General features: G+C 38.8%; 1 protein-coding gene across 7 annotated transcripts in view; it reads right to left on the bottom strand.

Annotated features, from left to right (window-relative positions):
- Positions 1-18,985, bottom strand: part of SLF2 (SMC5-SMC6 complex localization factor 2) — a 57,883-nt gene that overhangs the window by 4,530 nt on the left and 34,368 nt on the right. For all 7 annotated transcript variants that reach the window (XM_004458555.5, XM_004458556.5, XM_071215688.1 and 4 more), the window contains 7 exons: positions 14,880-15,056; positions 13,593-13,690; positions 11,800-11,887; positions 9,637-9,768; positions 9,113-9,190; positions 7,289-7,375; positions 2,236-2,304 (listed from right to left, as the gene is read on the bottom strand). In XM_004458555.5, the coding sequence (XP_004458612.1) occupies positions 2,236-2,304; positions 7,289-7,375; positions 9,113-9,190; positions 9,637-9,768; positions 11,800-11,887; positions 13,593-13,690; positions 14,880-15,056 (729 nt within the window). The remainder of the gene's footprint in view (positions 1-2,235; positions 2,305-7,288; positions 7,376-9,112; positions 9,191-9,636; positions 9,769-11,799; positions 11,888-13,592; positions 13,691-14,879; positions 15,057-18,985) is intronic.

Here is an 18,985-nt window from a genome sequence, read left to right as displayed (position 1 = left end):
GTCTCTCATTATGTTTTCCTTCTTGTGTCTCTTGTTGCATCATCCTGTGTCAGCCTGCTGTGCCTAACTGTCGCTCCAGCTCACTGTCTTCTTTAGGAGGCACCAGGAACTGAACCATGGACCTCCCATGTGGTAGGTGGGAGCTCAGTCACCTGAGCCACATCTGCTTCCCGACAACAGTTTTAAATAAGGTTGCCAAACCTAATAGCATTAAAAAAAAAAAGCTCTCTTAGGCAATGGTTTCTTAGATAGGATACCCAAAGTACAAATGACAAAATAAATAAAACTTTTGTGCTGCGGGAATGGATGTGACTCAAGTGGTTGAGTGCCTGGGAGGTCCCAGATTTGGTCTCTGATGCTTCCTAAAAACAAAACAAAACAAAACAAAAGAAAGAAAAAAACCTCAGGGAAGCCTATGTGGCTCAGTGGTTGAGCACCCCAGCTTCCCACACATGAGGTGTCCTGGTTCAATCCCCAGTCCTGATACCTCAAAAAATAAAACAAAACAAAACAAAAAACAAAACAAAACAGGGAAGTGGATGTGGCTCAACTGATAAGAACATCTGCCTACCATATAGGAGGTCCAGGGTTTGAACCGAGGGCCTCATGGCCCATGTGGTGAGCTGGCCCACGCGTAGTGCTATCATGCACAAGGAGTGCCATGCCACGCAGGGGTGACCCCGCGTAGGGGAGTCCCACACGCAAGGTGTGTGTCCTGCAAAGAGAGCTGCCCTGCGTGATAAAAGCACAGCCTGCCCAGAGTGGCGCCGCACATAGAGAGCTGACGCAGCAAGATGACATACACACAAAAAAGACACAGATTCCCATGCCACCTGACGAGAATGCAAGCGGACACAGAACACACAGTGAATGGACACAAGAGAGCAGACAATGGGGGGGGGGGGGGAGGAGATAGAAATAAAAATAATATAAACAAAACCAAACAAAAAACTTTTGTGCTACAAATGATATTATCAGGACACTGAAAAGAAAATCCACGGAATGGGAGAAAATATTTGCAAATTACGTATCTAATAGGGGACTTGCCTCCAGAACATATGGAGAACTCTTATAACTCAATAATAAAAAGACAACCCAATTACAAAATAGGCAGAGGATCCGAATAGATATTTCTTTAAAGAAGCTATCCAAGTGGCCAATAAGCACATGAAAAGAGGCTCAACATCACTAGCCAGTGGGGAAATGCAAATTAAAACCACAATGAAAGTGGAAACTTTATACTTACTTAAAAAAGAAAGACAGTAACAAGTGCTGGCAAGAATGTGAGGATTAGAACCCTTATACATTGTTGGTGGAATGTAGAAAATTAGTACAGTTGCTTTCGAGAACAATTTAGCAGTCAAAAGGTTTAACAGTGTTACCATATGACCCAGCAATTCCATTCCTAAGTATGTATCCAAGATATTTTCATTTGATATATACCCAAAGTTTTAATTTGAAAACGTACGTCCACATACAAGTGTGTATTCAAATGTTCATAGAAGCATTATTTATAATAGCCCCCAAAATGGAAACAATTCAAATGTCTATCATATAATGAATGGATAAAATGTGATATATTCATAATATTAATTAAAAAAAAAAAACGGACATACATGCTACAACATAATGACCCTTGAAAACACTACACTAAGAACCCAGTCAGAAAAGACCATGTAGTGTATGATTCCATTTATATGAAATGTCCAGAACTGGCAAATCTATAGCAACAGAAAATAGATTAGTGGTTGCCTAGGATGGGGTAGTGTCATTGGTTGGGGTATGGGGAGTGACTGCTAATGGTTATGGAATTCCTTTTTGGGTATTAAAGATGTTCTAAAGTTAGTTTGTAGAGATGGTTGTCTAACTCTGTGAATATCTAAAAACATGCTTTAATGGGTGAAATGTAATGGTATATAAATTGCATCTTTACGAAGCAAAGATACGTTCTTCATGAAATAACCTCCATTTGATGCAATATAACATCTTAAAATGGGCTCCAATAATTAAAAATAAAATAAAATAAAATAAAATAAACTGGGCTCCAACCATCTCCAAAACTAAATTAATAAAGTAAACAAATACTTCACACATACCAGGTATTTATACAGGAGTTCTCAGTTAATCTTAAAATATTTAAAAACAAGTACATTGCTATACTTTATTTCAAATAGTATGAAGAAGTATCATTTGGCAAAATTATTAATAATAAATAAAATTTTAATAAAATGACACCTGAATAGGCCGACAATTCTGGATTATTTCCTGCCATTTTCCATGTATCCTGGCAACCAAGTCTTTCACCTTAAAAATATCAAAAAGAAGAAAAAAAGCATCAGATCAAAATATCCTTACCTAACATAAATTTAATGCTTGATACCAAAAATCTGATAGCTGTGACAGGCCCTCACCCCAAAATTAAATTTGATTTTCATCACAAAAGAGAAACCACTTATATTTTGGAAGGGCTTTCAGATCCAAGTAATGAAGAAAACTTTCCTTCATCACCATAATATAAAATACTGAATGCTCAGAATTTCATTTTCCCAATAGTTACTAAAGGTCATCCAGAAAAAGTATTTCCTGCCTTCAAGGAACTTACATTTTTAATTTGCTGCCTTTAACACACAGACAGAGAAGCTGAAGGGTGGTCTGTGTTATAGGCCCCAAGGCTTTGGCTGTTCCCTGCCTTCTCAGCTTCTACTTGAAAGACTCAAGGCCACAAAAAATGTTAAGTGTGCAAAATTCAAACTTCCCTACCACTCTAAATATTTTCAATTAGCTCTTGCACAGAATTGCTTGAGGAAAATGATTTCAACAGGTAAATTTAGAGCTGCTCTAAATTTAAAAAGTGAATTTCAAGCTCTGCTTGTATCTAGAGTTCAGCAGATTCAGTTTTCCTAATGCCATCCTTTTTACTAGAGGGATTTGGAGAGACATGCAATTCATCTATTTCATCAGGACCACCCTCTGAAGCACTTTCTGTAGATCACCATGTCATACTCCACTCTAAGTAACAAGAACTTTGGCACCAACCATGCCTGGACCTTGGCTTTAAGAAACTAAAGCCTTGGGTGGTCCCCTTTTAACATGTTTGCCAGCACTAGCTGTTACCATCAGGATTTACAGGCCAGTAACACCAGTCAGCATTCAAAAGAATGTGGTCCTGCAACTATGGTTTCCACTCTGGGGCGAAGAACTATTCTGAGATATAACTTCACTAGTTGCTCATTATTGTATTTAACTTAAATTTACTAAAATAATGCATATAGATATCAAATCCAAATGGGCATTGTTCAAATTACTAACCTTTATCAGCTAATTAAGGTAAGACACCAAGTTACAAAGCTCAGACTTCAGTTAGTGATTATCCAAACACAGAGGCAAAAAGAATCAGCTTTACATTATGAAAGCTAAAAGATGATATAGGAATAAAAAAAACTTAAAAAGATAAAAATTTTTAAAAAATATGGTTTGATTTTATGTTTTAGGAAAAGACTTTAATCGTTTTATTAATACTGAAGTTTCCTTCCTACTACTCTATGCTCAAACATTCACTGATGCAGCAGTTTGATATGGTTTATGAATTCCAAAAATAGATATTGGATTATGTTTGTAAACTGGACTGTACCTGGGTATGATTATTTTATGATTAGGGCTTTGAATGGGCCATGTCAGTAGGACGTTGAGTTTTGTCGCCCTTGGTGGGTGGGGATTCACAGATAAAACTACAGGGAAGAGCAGAGTTAGTTGGAGTTTTGATGTTGAATTTTGAGCTGGAGCCCGGGAAGTAAATACACAGGAGAAGAACACAGAGGAATAGAGATGGCTCCCTAGACATGGCAGAAACCCTGGTGAGAGAAAGAGAGCTGTTCGCCTAATAGTCTATAGCAGGCCTTATGGAGAAAGCACAGCAGCTGAGTCCCGGGAAGAGAGCAACCCCAAAAGCCTGAACTCTTGGGCAGATGTCAGCAGACATCTTGGCCCAACACGTGGCAATAGACTTGGGTGAGGAACTAACTTATGCTTTATGGCCTGGTAACTTTAAGCTTCTACCCCAAATAAATACCCTTTATAAAAGCCAACAGATTTCGGGTATTTTGCATAAGCACCCCTTTGGCTGACTAATACAGAATTTGGTACCAAGGAGTAGGGAAGTGCTTTTGCAATTATCAAAATGCTGGAATGGTTTTATAAATGGGTAAGGAGTATTTTTTGGAGGAACTGTGAAATGCTTGATGAAAAAGGCCTAGATTACTTTGAAGACACTGTTGATAGTAATATGGACACTAAAGGGACTTTTTATGATGCCTTACAAGTAAATGATGAAACTATTATTGGAAACTGGAGGAAAAGCGATCCATGTTTTAAAGTTGCAGAGAACTTAGCAAGACTGACTCCTGATGTTTTATGGAAGGCAGAATTTGAAAATGGCAATCCTAGGAATTTAGCTGAAAAATTTTCCAAAGTTAACTCAGAGAACATACTTGGCTTCTCCTTGCTGCTTACAGCAAAATGCTTGACAAGAGAAATATGCTGAGGACTGAACTGTTGGGCACAAAGAAACCAGAAACTGATTCTGGAAATTCTAAGCCTCTGGAATTCAAGTCCCCAGACAAAACTGTTCCATTTGAGGACTAACCTAAACTTCGAACTTGCAAATCAGGATTGAACTTGTAGTTATCTCAGAAAGACTTGTGGGGCAGTGGACTTGGCCCAGTGGTTAGGGCGTCTGTCTACCACATGGGAGGTCCACGGTTCAAACCCCAGGCCTCCTTGACCTGTTGGAGCTGGGAGCTGGCCCATGCGCAGTGCTGATGCGTGCAGGGGGTGCTGTGCCATGCAGGGGTGTTCCCCGCATAGGGGAGCCCCACGCACAGGGAATGCGCCCCTTAAGGAGAGCTGCCCAACGCAAAAGAAAGTGCAGCCTGCCCAGGAATGGTGCTGCACACATGGAGAGCTGACACAACAAAATGACGCAACAAAAAGAAACACAGATTCCCGTGCCGCTGACAACAACAGAAGCGGACAAAGAAGACGCAGCAAATAGACACAGAGAACAGACAACTGGGGTGGGGGGGGGAGGAGAGAGAAATAAATAAATATTAAAAAAAAAAAAAAAAAAGACTTGTGGAAAGTCTTACTGTCTGATGGCTTAGACCCCTGCTACTTGCACGCTAAACCAACAAACTTTTTGAGAGCTGTATGAACAAAAGAACAAAACCACCATCAGCTTAGACTAAAAGGGACATGGAAAGGAGAGACTGAATGAGAAACAGCTTTAAGTGGAAAACCATGACAGCTGAGACCTGAAATTAAGACATTGCCTTGGGCCGAGAGAGAAACCCCACTAATAGGTACAGAGACAGTAAGTTTGCCCTGGCAGTCGAAGAGGGTGGATGGGGCTGCCCAATGTTCAGGGAGAGTTTCTTTGCCCCAGGGTACAAAGAGGGTGAAGCACATTCCTCAAGGCTTAGGAAGGTTGAGGTCGATGTCCCATAGGTCTGAGAGGGGCGAGCCTGTCCCCCACGGATTAGGGAAGGCCAGGTGGTCAACTCACTGCTCTAAGATGGTTGAGCCAATATGCGAAAGGTTAGGGAGGATGTTGTCTTCACTTCACCATACTGGGGGTGGGTGGGTTAAGACTCTAAACCAAAGATTGCCAATGCTCTTGGAGGGTGAGGTCTAGAGCATGGTTGACACTCAGGTCCTTGATGAGGGTGGAACCAAGAAAATGGCTGTTGGGCAAGTCTGTGGAAAGGCTGGGTTCCCATAAGGCCCTAGGGAGAAGAAACTATTTTCTTAAGAATGACTTCAGACTCTGAAATCGAATGGAGGATGCCCTGCAGATTTACTGAACTGTTCTGGACCCATAACTCATTTTTCCCTCCCAATTTCTCCTTATTGTAATGAAAATGTTTATCCTTTGTCTGTCCATTTGTGTACTGAAAGCAGATAAATTGTTTTGTATGTTTCAGAGGTCTATAACAGACAGGATTTTGTCCCAAGACAAACTGTATTTCTTTAAACTGACTGTGATGTGATTCTATACTTGGCATTGCTACTGATATAAAATTTTTTGAATACTGTAAGGTCTTTTTGGAATTCAGAGGGTGGAGTGTAGTAGTTTGATATGATTTATGAATTCCAAAAATAGATATTGGATTATGTTTACCAACTGGTCTGTACCTCGGTGTGGTTAAATTATGATTAGGGCTTTGACTGGGCCATGACAGTAGGATGTTGAGTCCCCATCCCCTTGGTGGGTGGGGATTCACAGATAAAACTACAGAGAAGAGCAGAGGAGTTAGTTGGAGTTTTGATGCTGGAGTCTTGAGCTGGAGCTTGGAAAGTGAACACACAGGAGAACACAGAGGAATAGAGACATGTCCTTAGACACAGCAGAAATCCTGGTGAGAGAGAGCGAGCTGTTTGTCTGATAGTCTACAGCAGGCCTTGAGGAGAAAGCACAGGAGCTGAGCCTGGAGAGAAATGGAGCCCTGGGAAAAGTGGAACCCAAGAAGCCTGAACTCTTGGCAGGCATCTTGCCCCAACACGTGGCAATAGACTTTGATGAGGGAAGTCACTTATGCTCAGTGGCATGGAACTGTCAGCTTCTACCCCAAATAAATACCCTTTATAAAAGTCAACAGATTTCTGGTATTTTGTATCAGCACCCCTTTGTCTAATACAACTGTCTTTGAACCTTAAAAAAAAAAAATTTAGCAAACTACTAACTCATTTCCATCCTAGAACTCAGACTGGGGGAAATATTACCCAGAAATTTGAAAAATTCTTCCTTTAACACATTCTCTAATGGAATATTCAGAGAAAAAAAGTTAAACTAGTTTTTTCTCTATGAACAAAAGTTTTCAACTTTAACTTTTCATAGCCACTGTTTTATAACATATATATTTATTTAGACAACGCTTCAATCCTTGAAGTTAATTTAGGCATAAAGGTCTTAATTTGTACAATGGGAAAAAAAAAATAAGTTTCATTAGTACTATAAGAATTCTTTTTCATCTTGGGTATCAGCAGTTTCAGAAAAGAAAGTACAGTAAAATGAAAAATGTATCTGCTTTGAGATTTTTCCTTTCATTCTCAATCTAGCTATAAGCATTTAGTAGCAGCTGATTTCGATTAGTAAAGAAGAAACAAAGTTTCTAATATTGTATGTTCTTATTTTGAAAAAGGCTTATATGCTTCTCCTCAAATATTTATGCAACCAAAGTTAAACAAAAACAAAAAAATTAACAATACACACAGGAAGAAAAACCATACTTACCTTAGTTCTATAAAAAAGTCTTGCATCTTCTCTAATGTCACACTTAACATGCTTTTCCAAAGCCCCACAGAGTAGCACTAAGTGTTTCTGTGCAAAACAAACACAAGGGATGAAAACAGTTCTGAAGCATTACAAATGAAGAAGAGATTATGCAGTTAGAGCAACTAATGATCATTTAAAAAAATCTATTATTCCTCATTTAACAATTTCTGATGTTAATCACCCAACACAATATAAGTTATATTAATGAAAGTAGTTACTGCCAAGAAAACAAGACTATTGTGGTTTATTGCTAATTAACTGAGAAAATAAACACAAAAATAAAAGTTGTTTTGCTATGTATTAAGGCATATTAATGGAAACTTAACCCTAGAGCTCAGACTGGGTGATGTAGTACCCAGAAATTTGAAGAGTCCTTCCTTTAATACATTCTTTAGTGGAATATTCAAAGAATAACAGCAGACCTATTTTTTATGAATGAAACAAACTTTATTCATAGGTTTCCTTGAAAAGTTAAGTGTCTTAAAGTTTTAGAAGTTTAATAATACAAAACAGCCACTCTCATCCATAGTTGTTAAGAATATAAATGACACTTCTGGGAGGGAAATATGGTAATAGCTATTATTAAATAATTCAAATTTGAAATATTTATAAACCTTGGCCTAGTAATTCTACTTCTAAAATTCTCTAGGAATTTACTCTATAGAAATGCTTGTACAAGTGTGCAGAGATATATGAACAAGCACATTCATGTCAGCACTGTGCATAATCAAATAGAAAATGTAACATCAATTAACAAAAGGTTTGAAGTACAATAGTTAAGTAATTAGAAGTGCTAATATATCTTAAAGTGAAAAAAAAGTTGCAAATAATATGAATAGTATGATTCCATTTTTGTTAAAATTATGTTAGTATATGCATAAATTCTGGAGGAATATACAGGAGGGCACTATAAATATTTTATTTTCCACCTTATACAGTTTTATAGTAATTAAATTTTAAAATAATTATTTAACCAAAAAAAAAAAGAAAAATGGGAAATCTTACATTGTATATATGTTACCTTAATTAAAAAAAAAATAGTGTAAAGACCATATAACAGTACGGATAATGATTATATTAGGTTCCAATCAGGGAAACAAACACAGTTCTATATACAACAACATTTTAAAAAGCAGATAAACCAGTCTTCTGTCCTTTCTACCGTGCCTAGGAGAAACTAAGTTTTAAAGTACGGGTTGGAATAGCTAGGATGTGAACAAAAGAAAGTAAACAACTTTCCCCAGAAGTATGGATCATGGTAGTATGGAAAGCATAGAATAATTCAAAATTAAAATTTTAGTGTAGACGGATAATTTATAAATATATTTTTAAAGCAGTCTGGCTTATCATGAGTTTTAAAAATTTTGTTTAAACCACCAGTTTAATTTTGAAGGCAAACGTTATCGCTAAAGAAAAAAAAAATAAGTGGGGTATGAGATGGGAAGAAGCCAGCTAAAAGCTGGTTCATTTGGGATTTAGTGACCTTGGAATCTAATGCATATATTACCTTGTCGCCAAGTTATTATGGTTAAGCTTAGCTCTAATAAATAGAATTAACATTTGCCAAAAAATAATTCCTGTCAACATGATAAACTGCAAAGTTATTATTACTCCCCTATTTGTAATATACACAGAATTCTATGGCAAATCCAAGGTAATCTTTGATTAAGTTTTCTCCTATATAAAGCATGTTCATTCATCCCATCAATAGCAATACCTGGTATAAAACAAAAACAAAAACCAAACAAACAAAAAAACCCCACACCACTAAAAACTACTTACCCGTTGTCCAGAAGAAAAAGAATGAGAACAACTAACTTCACCGACTAAATGAAGAAGAATGTAGGTCAGGTAATATGCCTATTAGAGAAATGAATAAAATTAACACCTGAGAATTAGCTAGCATAGATGTCATCTCTGGTTTACAAATTAGGAAAGTTACTTAGGAAAAATAAAGAATTTGCTTAAGTTAACCCAACTGATAAGTAGGGAAAAGACAAGCATTTAACCCAGACTTTCTGATTTTTAACTCAAGTACACTCTACTACCTCATTAATGCCCTAGTAAAGGGCTGAAAAAAAAATACTCTCAGCATTACATTACCAACAATCATCTTTTTTACATAAATTCTCAAAAATCAAGTTTATTGAACAATTTCATGAAAGGGTAAGAAAAAATTATCATTCACTTTATAATCATGTGTGTTAGAATGCAGTCTCTAAATCCAGAAATGCCTATGTATCGATGATAAAATTAGCATTAGTTATGCTTTTATGTACTCTCTGAGATCTTCTAGCCTGGGATACCTGCTTTTCAAGTTCCAAATGAAGACTGTCATCAATAGTGCAATTTGGTTGTTCAGCCCTTTTCTTCAAGACCATTTTCTTTAGCAAATCTGAAGGTTTCATTTGTACAAGATAGCGATGAAGGAGTGATATCTATCAAAAGAAAGGAAGAGGAGACAATTAACCAACACAGATGCTCTCTGAAAGACTACTTTTTTAAGTGTGTCATCTATTAATTTTGCCTTCCCTAATTCTTCCCCTTTAGCTGTCCTGTAGTTCGATGATAATCTCTTCTTCTATTTGAAAGTACTCATGATGGGAAGCAGACGTGGCTCAACTGTCAGAGCTTCCGCCTACCACACAGGAGGTCCAGGGTTCAAACCCAGGGCCTCTTGGCGTGTGTGGTGAGCTGGCCCACATGCAGCGTTGCCGCATGCAAGGAGTGCCATGCCACACAGGGGAGCCCCATATGCAAGGAGAGCCGCCACGCTCAATAAAAGTGCAGCCCACCCAGAGTAGCACCGCACACACAGAGAGCTGATGCAGCAAGATGACACAACAAAAAAGAGACACAGATTCCCGGTGCCACCAAGAATGCAAGTGGACATAGAAGAAACACACAGTGAATGGACACAAGAGAGCAGACAATGCGGGGGGGGGGGGGGGGGGGGGGGGGGGGAGGGGGGGTGTAGGGAGAAATAAGTCTTAAAAAAAAAAGTACTCATGGGAAGCAGCTGTGGCTCAAGCAAATGAGCTCCCATTTACCATATGGAACCATATGGAGCACCCAGTTCTATCCCCAGGACCTTCTGGTAAAAGAAAAGAAAAAAGGCATTCCAGACCTGCGTGGCAGGCCCCTGTGCAGTGCAGCTAGGCAATGCACCAAAAAAACCTCCATGCTGACGCAACCAAATAGGAAAAAAAAAAAAAAGTACTCAAATGCTTCAAAAGAGTTAAAGATTTAGGGTAAAAGCTTAAGGAGGAGACCAAACAGTATTATGAAAGAGGTTACAGGGAGTACTTTCTCTGTGAAAGTATTTCAAAGTCAGCGCAGCTGAATCTCCCTGATAGGTGGAAGTCATTCAGATTTTGAAAAGGAGCACTGCAAGAGGTTGGGAGGAAAAAAAAAACTAGATTGTGTAATCTGAATACCAATTACTGAGGCTGAGGGTTAAGTATTCATGTAGTTCCATTCTACGTAGGGAAAAAGGGTTAAAGGACAAACAAAAATTAGGAGACAGATGGTAGAAATTCTATACCTGGTTCTCTTCCAATGGCAGTAAGTATTACTCAAAAGGAATGAGAGCTATTTGTTAATTACCTGGTAGCTCAGAAGTAGTCATCATATTTGGAATTAAATCTACTTCAACTCTACTAAAGCAAAAACCAGCTGTCCCCATCAGTTCCTCTGTCCCCACAGCACCTTGGCTCTTATTACACTATACCAACAATGGTTGGTTAATTTTGTTTCAACTACTACATTGTTTTTAAGGGCTATATCTCTCTCTCTTTTTTTTCCTTCCAAATCCTTAGGGCCTAGTAGAGTACCTTTTATTGAATTGCAATTCAAACAAGAACAACACAGGGACATTCAGATCAGGTTCTATAGCGGTTTTCAATTCCAGCTAAAGGTATCCCCATTAGTGCTGTCAATATTTGTAAAAAGCCTTCAGGATTTCTCTCTTGGAATGGAGCTCCCAAAGAGTATGTTTATACATTCTTAGATGTATATGTATACGTATGTGTGTGTGTGTGTAAATATATATATGAGATAGTCACTACTGAACAAATACTGGAGGGCAACCACATTTAAGTTCTAAGATTTAAAAAGACTAATATTTAAACAGGTTCAAAATGCAGTTTAGTGTACAATTTTTCATTTTCTAATCTTGCTAAGCTTGATAAATTGAACTAATTCAACAAATAATGTCATCTTATATTTATACCACATTATGATTTTCCCAGCAATTTATATAAATTAATTCGATTGTCCACAACCATCCTATGTGACAGAGGATGTGATACAGTGTTCATTTCAGAGATGAAGGTGGATCTCATTGATATGTACCATGCCAAAAATTAAAGAGATTTATCCTCAAGACTTCTGACTTAGGATCCGTCCATTTTTGTAATACCTTACTAACTCTCCCATTTATTAAAAGAAAACAAAAATGTTATGTATACCTGTAAATTACTGGCATCAGGGACATCTTCATGTTTTTCATCCAAGAGCTTTGAAATAATCACTAGACTGAGGCACTCTCTCAGTTGCCTGGAATTAGAATTTTGAAAGTATTTAAAATGTACTTTAATCAATATTGTTTGAGAAGCAAATAAATAAGCCAAAAGGTGTTCCTCTAGTTTTTCTAACTGGAAAGGCAATGTTTAAAGAGAAGGCTGTATAAGAATGTATAAGCTTTAATAAAACACAAAAAATTTCATGTAAAATATTTGTACAGAGTTGTCTGAAGCTCAGGCGAATCATTAAAAGCCTTTAAAACTGTTGATTTATTGATACAAAAATCTATTTTATTGCTGGAATTTCTTTTTACTAAAGCAAAAGCATACCAGTTCATTTATTTTCTTGGTATATGTGTCATGTATAGTATCACATAAGCTTAAAAAAAATTAAGATAATCATGCAATGACCCGAATTAAGTATCAGAGTCAGGCTATCAAAGCCTTTTCCAGAATCCCTCCACATTAGAAAACTCTCATCCAACATAGGGACAGGGAAAAATGCATTTGTGGGAAGGGCTTAATATTGTTGGTAATATTTATGTAAAGACAGGAGGGGTTCTGAGTCTTTAGTGTTACTAGTCAATTACCTCTCATTTTTTTTCTGGAAGAGGGACCACTCAGACCCCATATTATGCTCACCAACCAGTATGCCCCTTTTTCCTTGTCTTCTTTAACAAAATCTTCATATGGCTGGTATCTCCAATCAAATAAAAAGTTTTACATTTAGTTTCCAGTTTGGGCTCCCTTTCAGGGCCCTGCTTGACTTTCCATGAGGTGACAGAAAATCTATGGTTCCAACCGACCAGACCCATAGAGGTCTCTTGCTCTATGATTGGGCCTTATGAGTCTTTAGTTTTTCTAAGGAACTGGAATTTTTTTCTCAAAGTGGTTGTACCATTTTGCATTCCCACTAGCATTGTGTGGGGGTTCCAGTTTTTTCACATCCTAGCCAATAAATTATTTATTAATTGATTGATTTTTAAAATTAATTTTTTATTTATTTCTCTCCCCTTCCCTGCCCCCTTCCCCTCCCCAGTTGTCTGCTCTCTCTGTCCATTTGCTGTGTGTTCTTCTGTGTCTGCTTGTATTCTTGTCAGGGGCACCGGGAATCTGTGTTGCTTTTTGTTGCGTATCTTGCTGTGTCAGCTCTCCATGTGTGCGGCGCCATTCCTGGCTGGGCGGTTCTCCTTATGGGGTGCACTCCTTGTGGGTGGGGCTCCCCTACGCAGGGGACACCCCTGTGTGGTACGGCAGTCCTTGTGTGCATCAGAGCTGCGCATGGGCCAGCTCATCATATGGGTTAGGAGGTCCTGGCTTTGAACCTTGGACCTCCCATGTGGTAGGCAGATACCCTATCCATTGTGCCAAACCCGCTTCCCAGTCTCCTTAAATTTTAGCCATGCTAGTTGTTATGTTCTGATTTTAGTTTGCATTTTCCTAAAGGCTAATAGTTTAGTGCATTGCTTTTAAGGTACTTATTTCACAACAATACATTGTATTTTAGTTAAAGTGTTTGCATATTTTATTTATCTAGTTTTGTTATTTTTGAGTTTTGTGAGTGCTTACCATATTTTAGATACAAGTCATTGAACAGATACATAATTTTTAAAACTTTACTTAAAAAAAAAAAAAAAGGACTCATGAAGGAATGATGAATGAAAAGAAAGGATCCCCAAGCATTTCATTAATATAAACATTATAAAAATTCTTAATGCTTAATTCTCACTTTTCAATACCTTCCACGTGATGTCCAATTAGGGACCAGCTGTACCAACCAAAGGAGGTTGTGGGGATGACTGGAGAGTTCATTTATGGCTAGGCAGAGTTCAGGCACCTGAAAATCAAGAGTGAGCAAGATTTCTTTTCAAACAGGTCAGCAGAATCAAATATCTAACAGATAATACACATCCCTTCTGGCCCTAATGGGAGCAGGACTGTGAAAAAGAGCACTCATTTTTATAAACAGCATGGAGTCTAGAATCTGATGAAATGTACACAGTAAACAGATTCAATTTATCTTAAACTCTAAAAGAGATTGAACAGATGTATTTATCTGAATTTCACTTGGCTTTTAGGTTTTGTGCTACATCATATCTATATCTATAGCTATAGTTAAATAGTCCTTCTTGGAAGAATAAAGTGATCTAAATACAAATAACAGTTACCTAATCTGTATGAGTTGCACAAGATCATATATGTTCCTGATCAGGGTTTCTTGCATTTTAGGAATACTCTTCAGTTTTTAAAAAAGCCTAAAAGATTTGCTTCAAAATAATCCAGTGAGTAGGAGAAAGTTCAAGTATGGGGTGGGAGTAACAGATGAGAATAGACTGACCATGTGTTGATAAATGTTAAAGCTGGGTGATAGATACTTAGGGTTCTTTATACTCTTCTCTCAGCTTCTGCACAGGAAAATTCTCTCAAACTTTCCACCAAAAAAGAGGTTGAAAAACACAGTTTTTGAAAAGGCTTAAAAAATTATACATATAGACCCTCAACATGGCTACACAAGGTCAACTCGAATTCTTGTTGTATGACTCACTGCATCATTTCATTTAGGTCCCTGTTCAAATGTCACTTCAGAAAGGCCTTTCCTTACTGCCTGATCTGAAATAGTATAGCATTCCTGTCACTCTCTGTAGTCATGTCCTTCTTTTTTTTCTTCATAGCACATATTCAAGCTAACATATTATAATATATACTTGTTAACCATCTAATCCTCTGACAAGGCTGAAAGCCCCATGAGGGTAAGGACTTTACAATCTTTTTTCACAGCTGTCTCCAATGCCTGCAGTAATGCTTGTGGCCCACAGTAAATCCCCAATAAACACAATTTTGTTGAATGAATAGCTGCCATTTTAGAAAAGACTCAGTTATGACGAATTTAAATAATACAGCTCCAGCAAACAGTCACTTCCTCAGTGCATTTTTTATCAGCCAAAGGTTTTAACTAAGCTTTTAATTCTGCACATGATGAAAGTAGAAATGTGATGTCACACCCAATGGAGTTTTATGTGACATACCTTTATGTTCCAATCTCTGATGTTTTTCATTAGGTTTATCAGGAGGCTTTGAAAGTCCACGAGAGGAATCTGTTTCAGTTGTTTTTCCAAACTCATTTTAAACAACATTAAAATCAGCAACATTATTTCATGATCCTGGTAACCTTCTGGATGTATAGATGTACACAAGCCTAGAAACTTGGATACAAATGCACATATAAAACAACTTGAGATATATTTTATTTGAAAAATTTTTGTTGTTGTTGCTGTTCAATTTATCTTCAAAGAAGCTTTAGGTTACAGGAAAGTCATACAGAAAATATAGGGGATTCTCATATACCCAAGGCCCTCCCCCATTTCCATTCTCCCCTATTGATAACATTTTACATGTGGATGGTACATTTGTTAAAATTGTACAAATACTGAGGCATTGCTACTAACCACGCTAAGTGGTTTACATTTTGCATTGTACATTTTTATAGGTTTTTTTTTTCTACTTTAATCCATATTTTATTCCTCCATCCTGAGGACCCTGGATATTTGAAGGTTTTTAATTATAAAAACTTGTTGACAAAAGATGCAAGAGAGAATAAAAAAATAAAAATTCAGATATCTAGAAAAAAGAAAATAAGAAATATAATCATATTAATAGTGGAATTAGGTGACAGGATAAGTATCTTCTCCATTTTTCTTTTCTTTTCTTTTTTTAAAGATGTATTTTATTTATTTCTCTCCCTTTCCCCCACCCCCTGCTCCAGTTGACTGTTCTCTGTGTCCATTTGCTGCGTGTTCTTCTTTTTGTCTGCTTCTGTTGTTGTCAGCGGCACAGGAAACTTTTCTTTTTGTTGTGTAATCTTGCTGCGTCAATTCTCAGTGTGTGTGGCACCATTCCTGGGCAGGCTGTACTTTCTTTCATGCTGGGTGGCTCTCCTTATGGGGTGCACTCCTCGCACATGGGGCTCCCCTATGCAGGGGGCACCCCTGCGTGGCACGGCACTCCTTGTGCACATCAGCGCTGCACATGGGCCAGCTCCACATGGGTCAAGGAGGCCCGGGGTTTGAACCGTGGACCTCCCATGTGGTAGACGGACACCCTATCCACTGGGCCAAGTCCGCTTCCCTAGATATTATTGATTGGACTCAGCCGTTAAAAATGTTTTCACACTGGTTAATAATTCTTAAGTGTTTGCATTTTAGGTAGTTCAAAGTCTTCTATTTTAAAATATTTCCAACAGGAAGCGGACTTGGCTCAAGGGATAGGGCATCTGCCTACCACATGCGAGGGCCGCGGTTCACACCCCGGGCCTCCTTGACCCGTGTGGAGCTGGCCCATGCGCAGTGCTGATGCATGCAAGGAGTGCTGTGCCATGCGCCTCATAAGGAGAGCTGCCCAGTGTGAAAGAAAGTGTAGCCTGTCCAAGAATGGCACCACACATGTGGAGAGCTGACACAAAAAGATGATGCAACAAAAAGAAACACAGATTCCTGGTGACGCTGATAAGGACAGAAGCAGTCACAGAAGAACACACAGTGAATGGACAGAGAGAGCAGACAACGGGGCGGGGGGGGAGAATAACTAAATAACTAAATAAAATATTTCCAAGTATTCAAGTCTCTGTGTCACTAGGTTACATTTTAAATAATTATATTTTTCATTATACATCCTAATTCTAAAAATGTATTAGCTTCAAAAAGCTTTTTTGGTATATTATAATCAAAATGTTGAACGCCAAAGATAAGGCAAGAACACTAGAGACACAGAGGGAAACAATGTCACATATAAAGGAGCTTCAATAAGATAAGCACTGATCTCTCATTGGAAACTGTGGAAGCCAGAAGGAAGTGGGATAGCATATTAAAATGTGGAAAGCAAAAAACCTGCCAGCTAAGAATTCTATAACCAGCAAAACTGTCATTCAAAAATAAGGAAGAAAGTAAGACATTCCAAGTTAAACAAAAGCCGAGAGACTTTGTACCACTTCAGCAGCCCTACAAGAGACGCTAAAGGAGTTCTGCAGGATGAAAGAGAAAGGACACTAGATAGATCAAAACCACACAAAGAAACAAAGATCTTTGTTAAAGATAATGACATGGGTAAATATAAATACCAGTCCTATTATATTTTTGGTTTGTAACTCCACTTTTCATTTCCTATAGGATCTAAAAGGCAAATACGTAAAATGCAATGACAAAATAATTGTTTCAGACTCATAATTTATAAATATGCAATTCGTGACAAGAAGTACATACTGGTGGGGGGGGGAGGGAAGAAGGATATAGGAACATGGTTTGTGTATGCTATTAAAGTTGGTATATCAAACCAAATGAGATTCTTCTAGATTTAGTATGCTAAATTTAATCCCCTTAGTAACCACAAAGGAAAGATCAGAGAATATGCAAACTCACAGAGATAAACAGTAGGTTACTGGTTTACCAGGGGAGGGGCACAGGAGCAAAAGGGAGTTAATGAATAATGCTTATACGGTATCTGTTTGGAGTAAAGGGAAAGCTCTAGTAAAGGATGGCGGTGAGGGTACCACAACTTTGTGAATGTGATTAATGCTTTTGAATGATATGCTTGGGAAGGACTGGGATGGGAAGGTTTATGTTGTATACCTACATCCACAATTTAAAAAAAAGGGAAAAAAGGTAGAGCAAATATAGAGATAATGACAGTTAAATGCAATACATGATCCTGGATGGGATCTAAGAATCAGGGAGTGGGAAACGGACTTGGCCCAGTGGTTAGGGCATCCGTCTACCACATGGGAGGTCCGCGATTCAAACCCCGGGCCTCCTTGACCCGTGTGGAGCTGGCCCATGCACAGTGCTGATGCGCGCAAGGAGTGCCGTGTCACGCAGTGGTGTCCCCCCCGTAGGGTAGCCCCACGCGCAAGGAGTGCGCCCCTAAGGAGAGCCGCCCAGTGTGAAACAAAGTGCAGCCTGCCCAGGAATGGCACCACCCACACTTCCCGCACCGTGCTGCTGACGACAACAAAAGCGGACAAAGAAACAAGATGCAGCAAATAGACACAGAGAACAGACAACCGAGGAAGGGGGGGGATTAAATAAATAAATAAATCTTTAAAAAAAAAAAAAAGAACCAGGGAGTAAGGTTCCAAAAGACCTTATTGGGGTATATGAAAAAACTGAAATAAAGAATGTAAGCTCAGGAAGCAGACGTGGCTCAACTGATAGAGCGCCTGCCTGCCTACCATATGGAGGGTCCAGGGTTTAATACCCAGGGCCTCCTGACCTGTGTGGTAAGCTGGCCCACATGCAAGGAATGCTGTGCCATGCAGGGGCGCCCCTGTGTAGGGGTGTCCCATGCACAAGGAGTGTGCTCCGCCCTGCGTGAAAAAAGCACAGACTGCCTAGGAGTGGCACCACACACATGGAGAGCTGACGCAGCAAGATGATGCAATAAAAAGAGACACAGATTTCCAGTGCCGCCTGATAATGCAAGCAGACATAGAAGAACACACAGTGAATGGACACAGAGAGCAGACAATGGTGGTGGGGGAGAAATAAATAAATTTTAAAATCTAAAAAAAAAAAAAAAAAGTAAGCTTTATGGGAAGCAGATGTGACTCAAGCAATTGGGCTCCCATCTACCAGACAGGAGGTCCAGGGTTTGATATCCAGGCCCTCCTGGTGAAGGCAAGCTGGCCTGTGCAGCGAGCTGGCCCATGTGGAATGTCACCCTGTGCAGGAGTGCCGCTCCATGCAGGAAGGCCACCCTGTGCAAGAATGCCACCCTGAGCAGAGTGCTGGCCAATGCAGAGAGCTGACGCAGCAAGAGGATGCAAGAAAGAGAGACAAAGAGGAGAGACAATAAGAGACTTAGCAGATCAGGGAGCTGAGGTGGTGCATTCACATTCTGGAAGGTCCGAGGATCAGTTCCTGGAGCCACCTAGTGAGAATACAAGCAGACACAAAAGAACACACAGCGAATGGACAGATAGCAGACAATGGAGGGGGAGGGGAAAAAAAAGAATGTAAGGTTTATATCAATCTTAAATTTACTGAACCTGAAAACTGTACTTAAGGTGGTTACATAAATGAATATTCTTGTTCTTAGGAAATGGACATGAAGTATTGTGTATTCAAGGAGTATGATGTATGCA

Source organism: Dasypus novemcinctus, chromosome 6 (genome assembly GCF_030445035.2).
Source record: "Dasypus novemcinctus isolate mDasNov1 chromosome 6, mDasNov1.1.hap2, whole genome shotgun sequence".
Lineage (NCBI taxonomy): Eukaryota > Metazoa > Chordata > Mammalia > Cingulata > Dasypodidae > Dasypus > Dasypus novemcinctus.
This window is presented reverse-complemented; position numbering and strand designations above follow the sequence as displayed.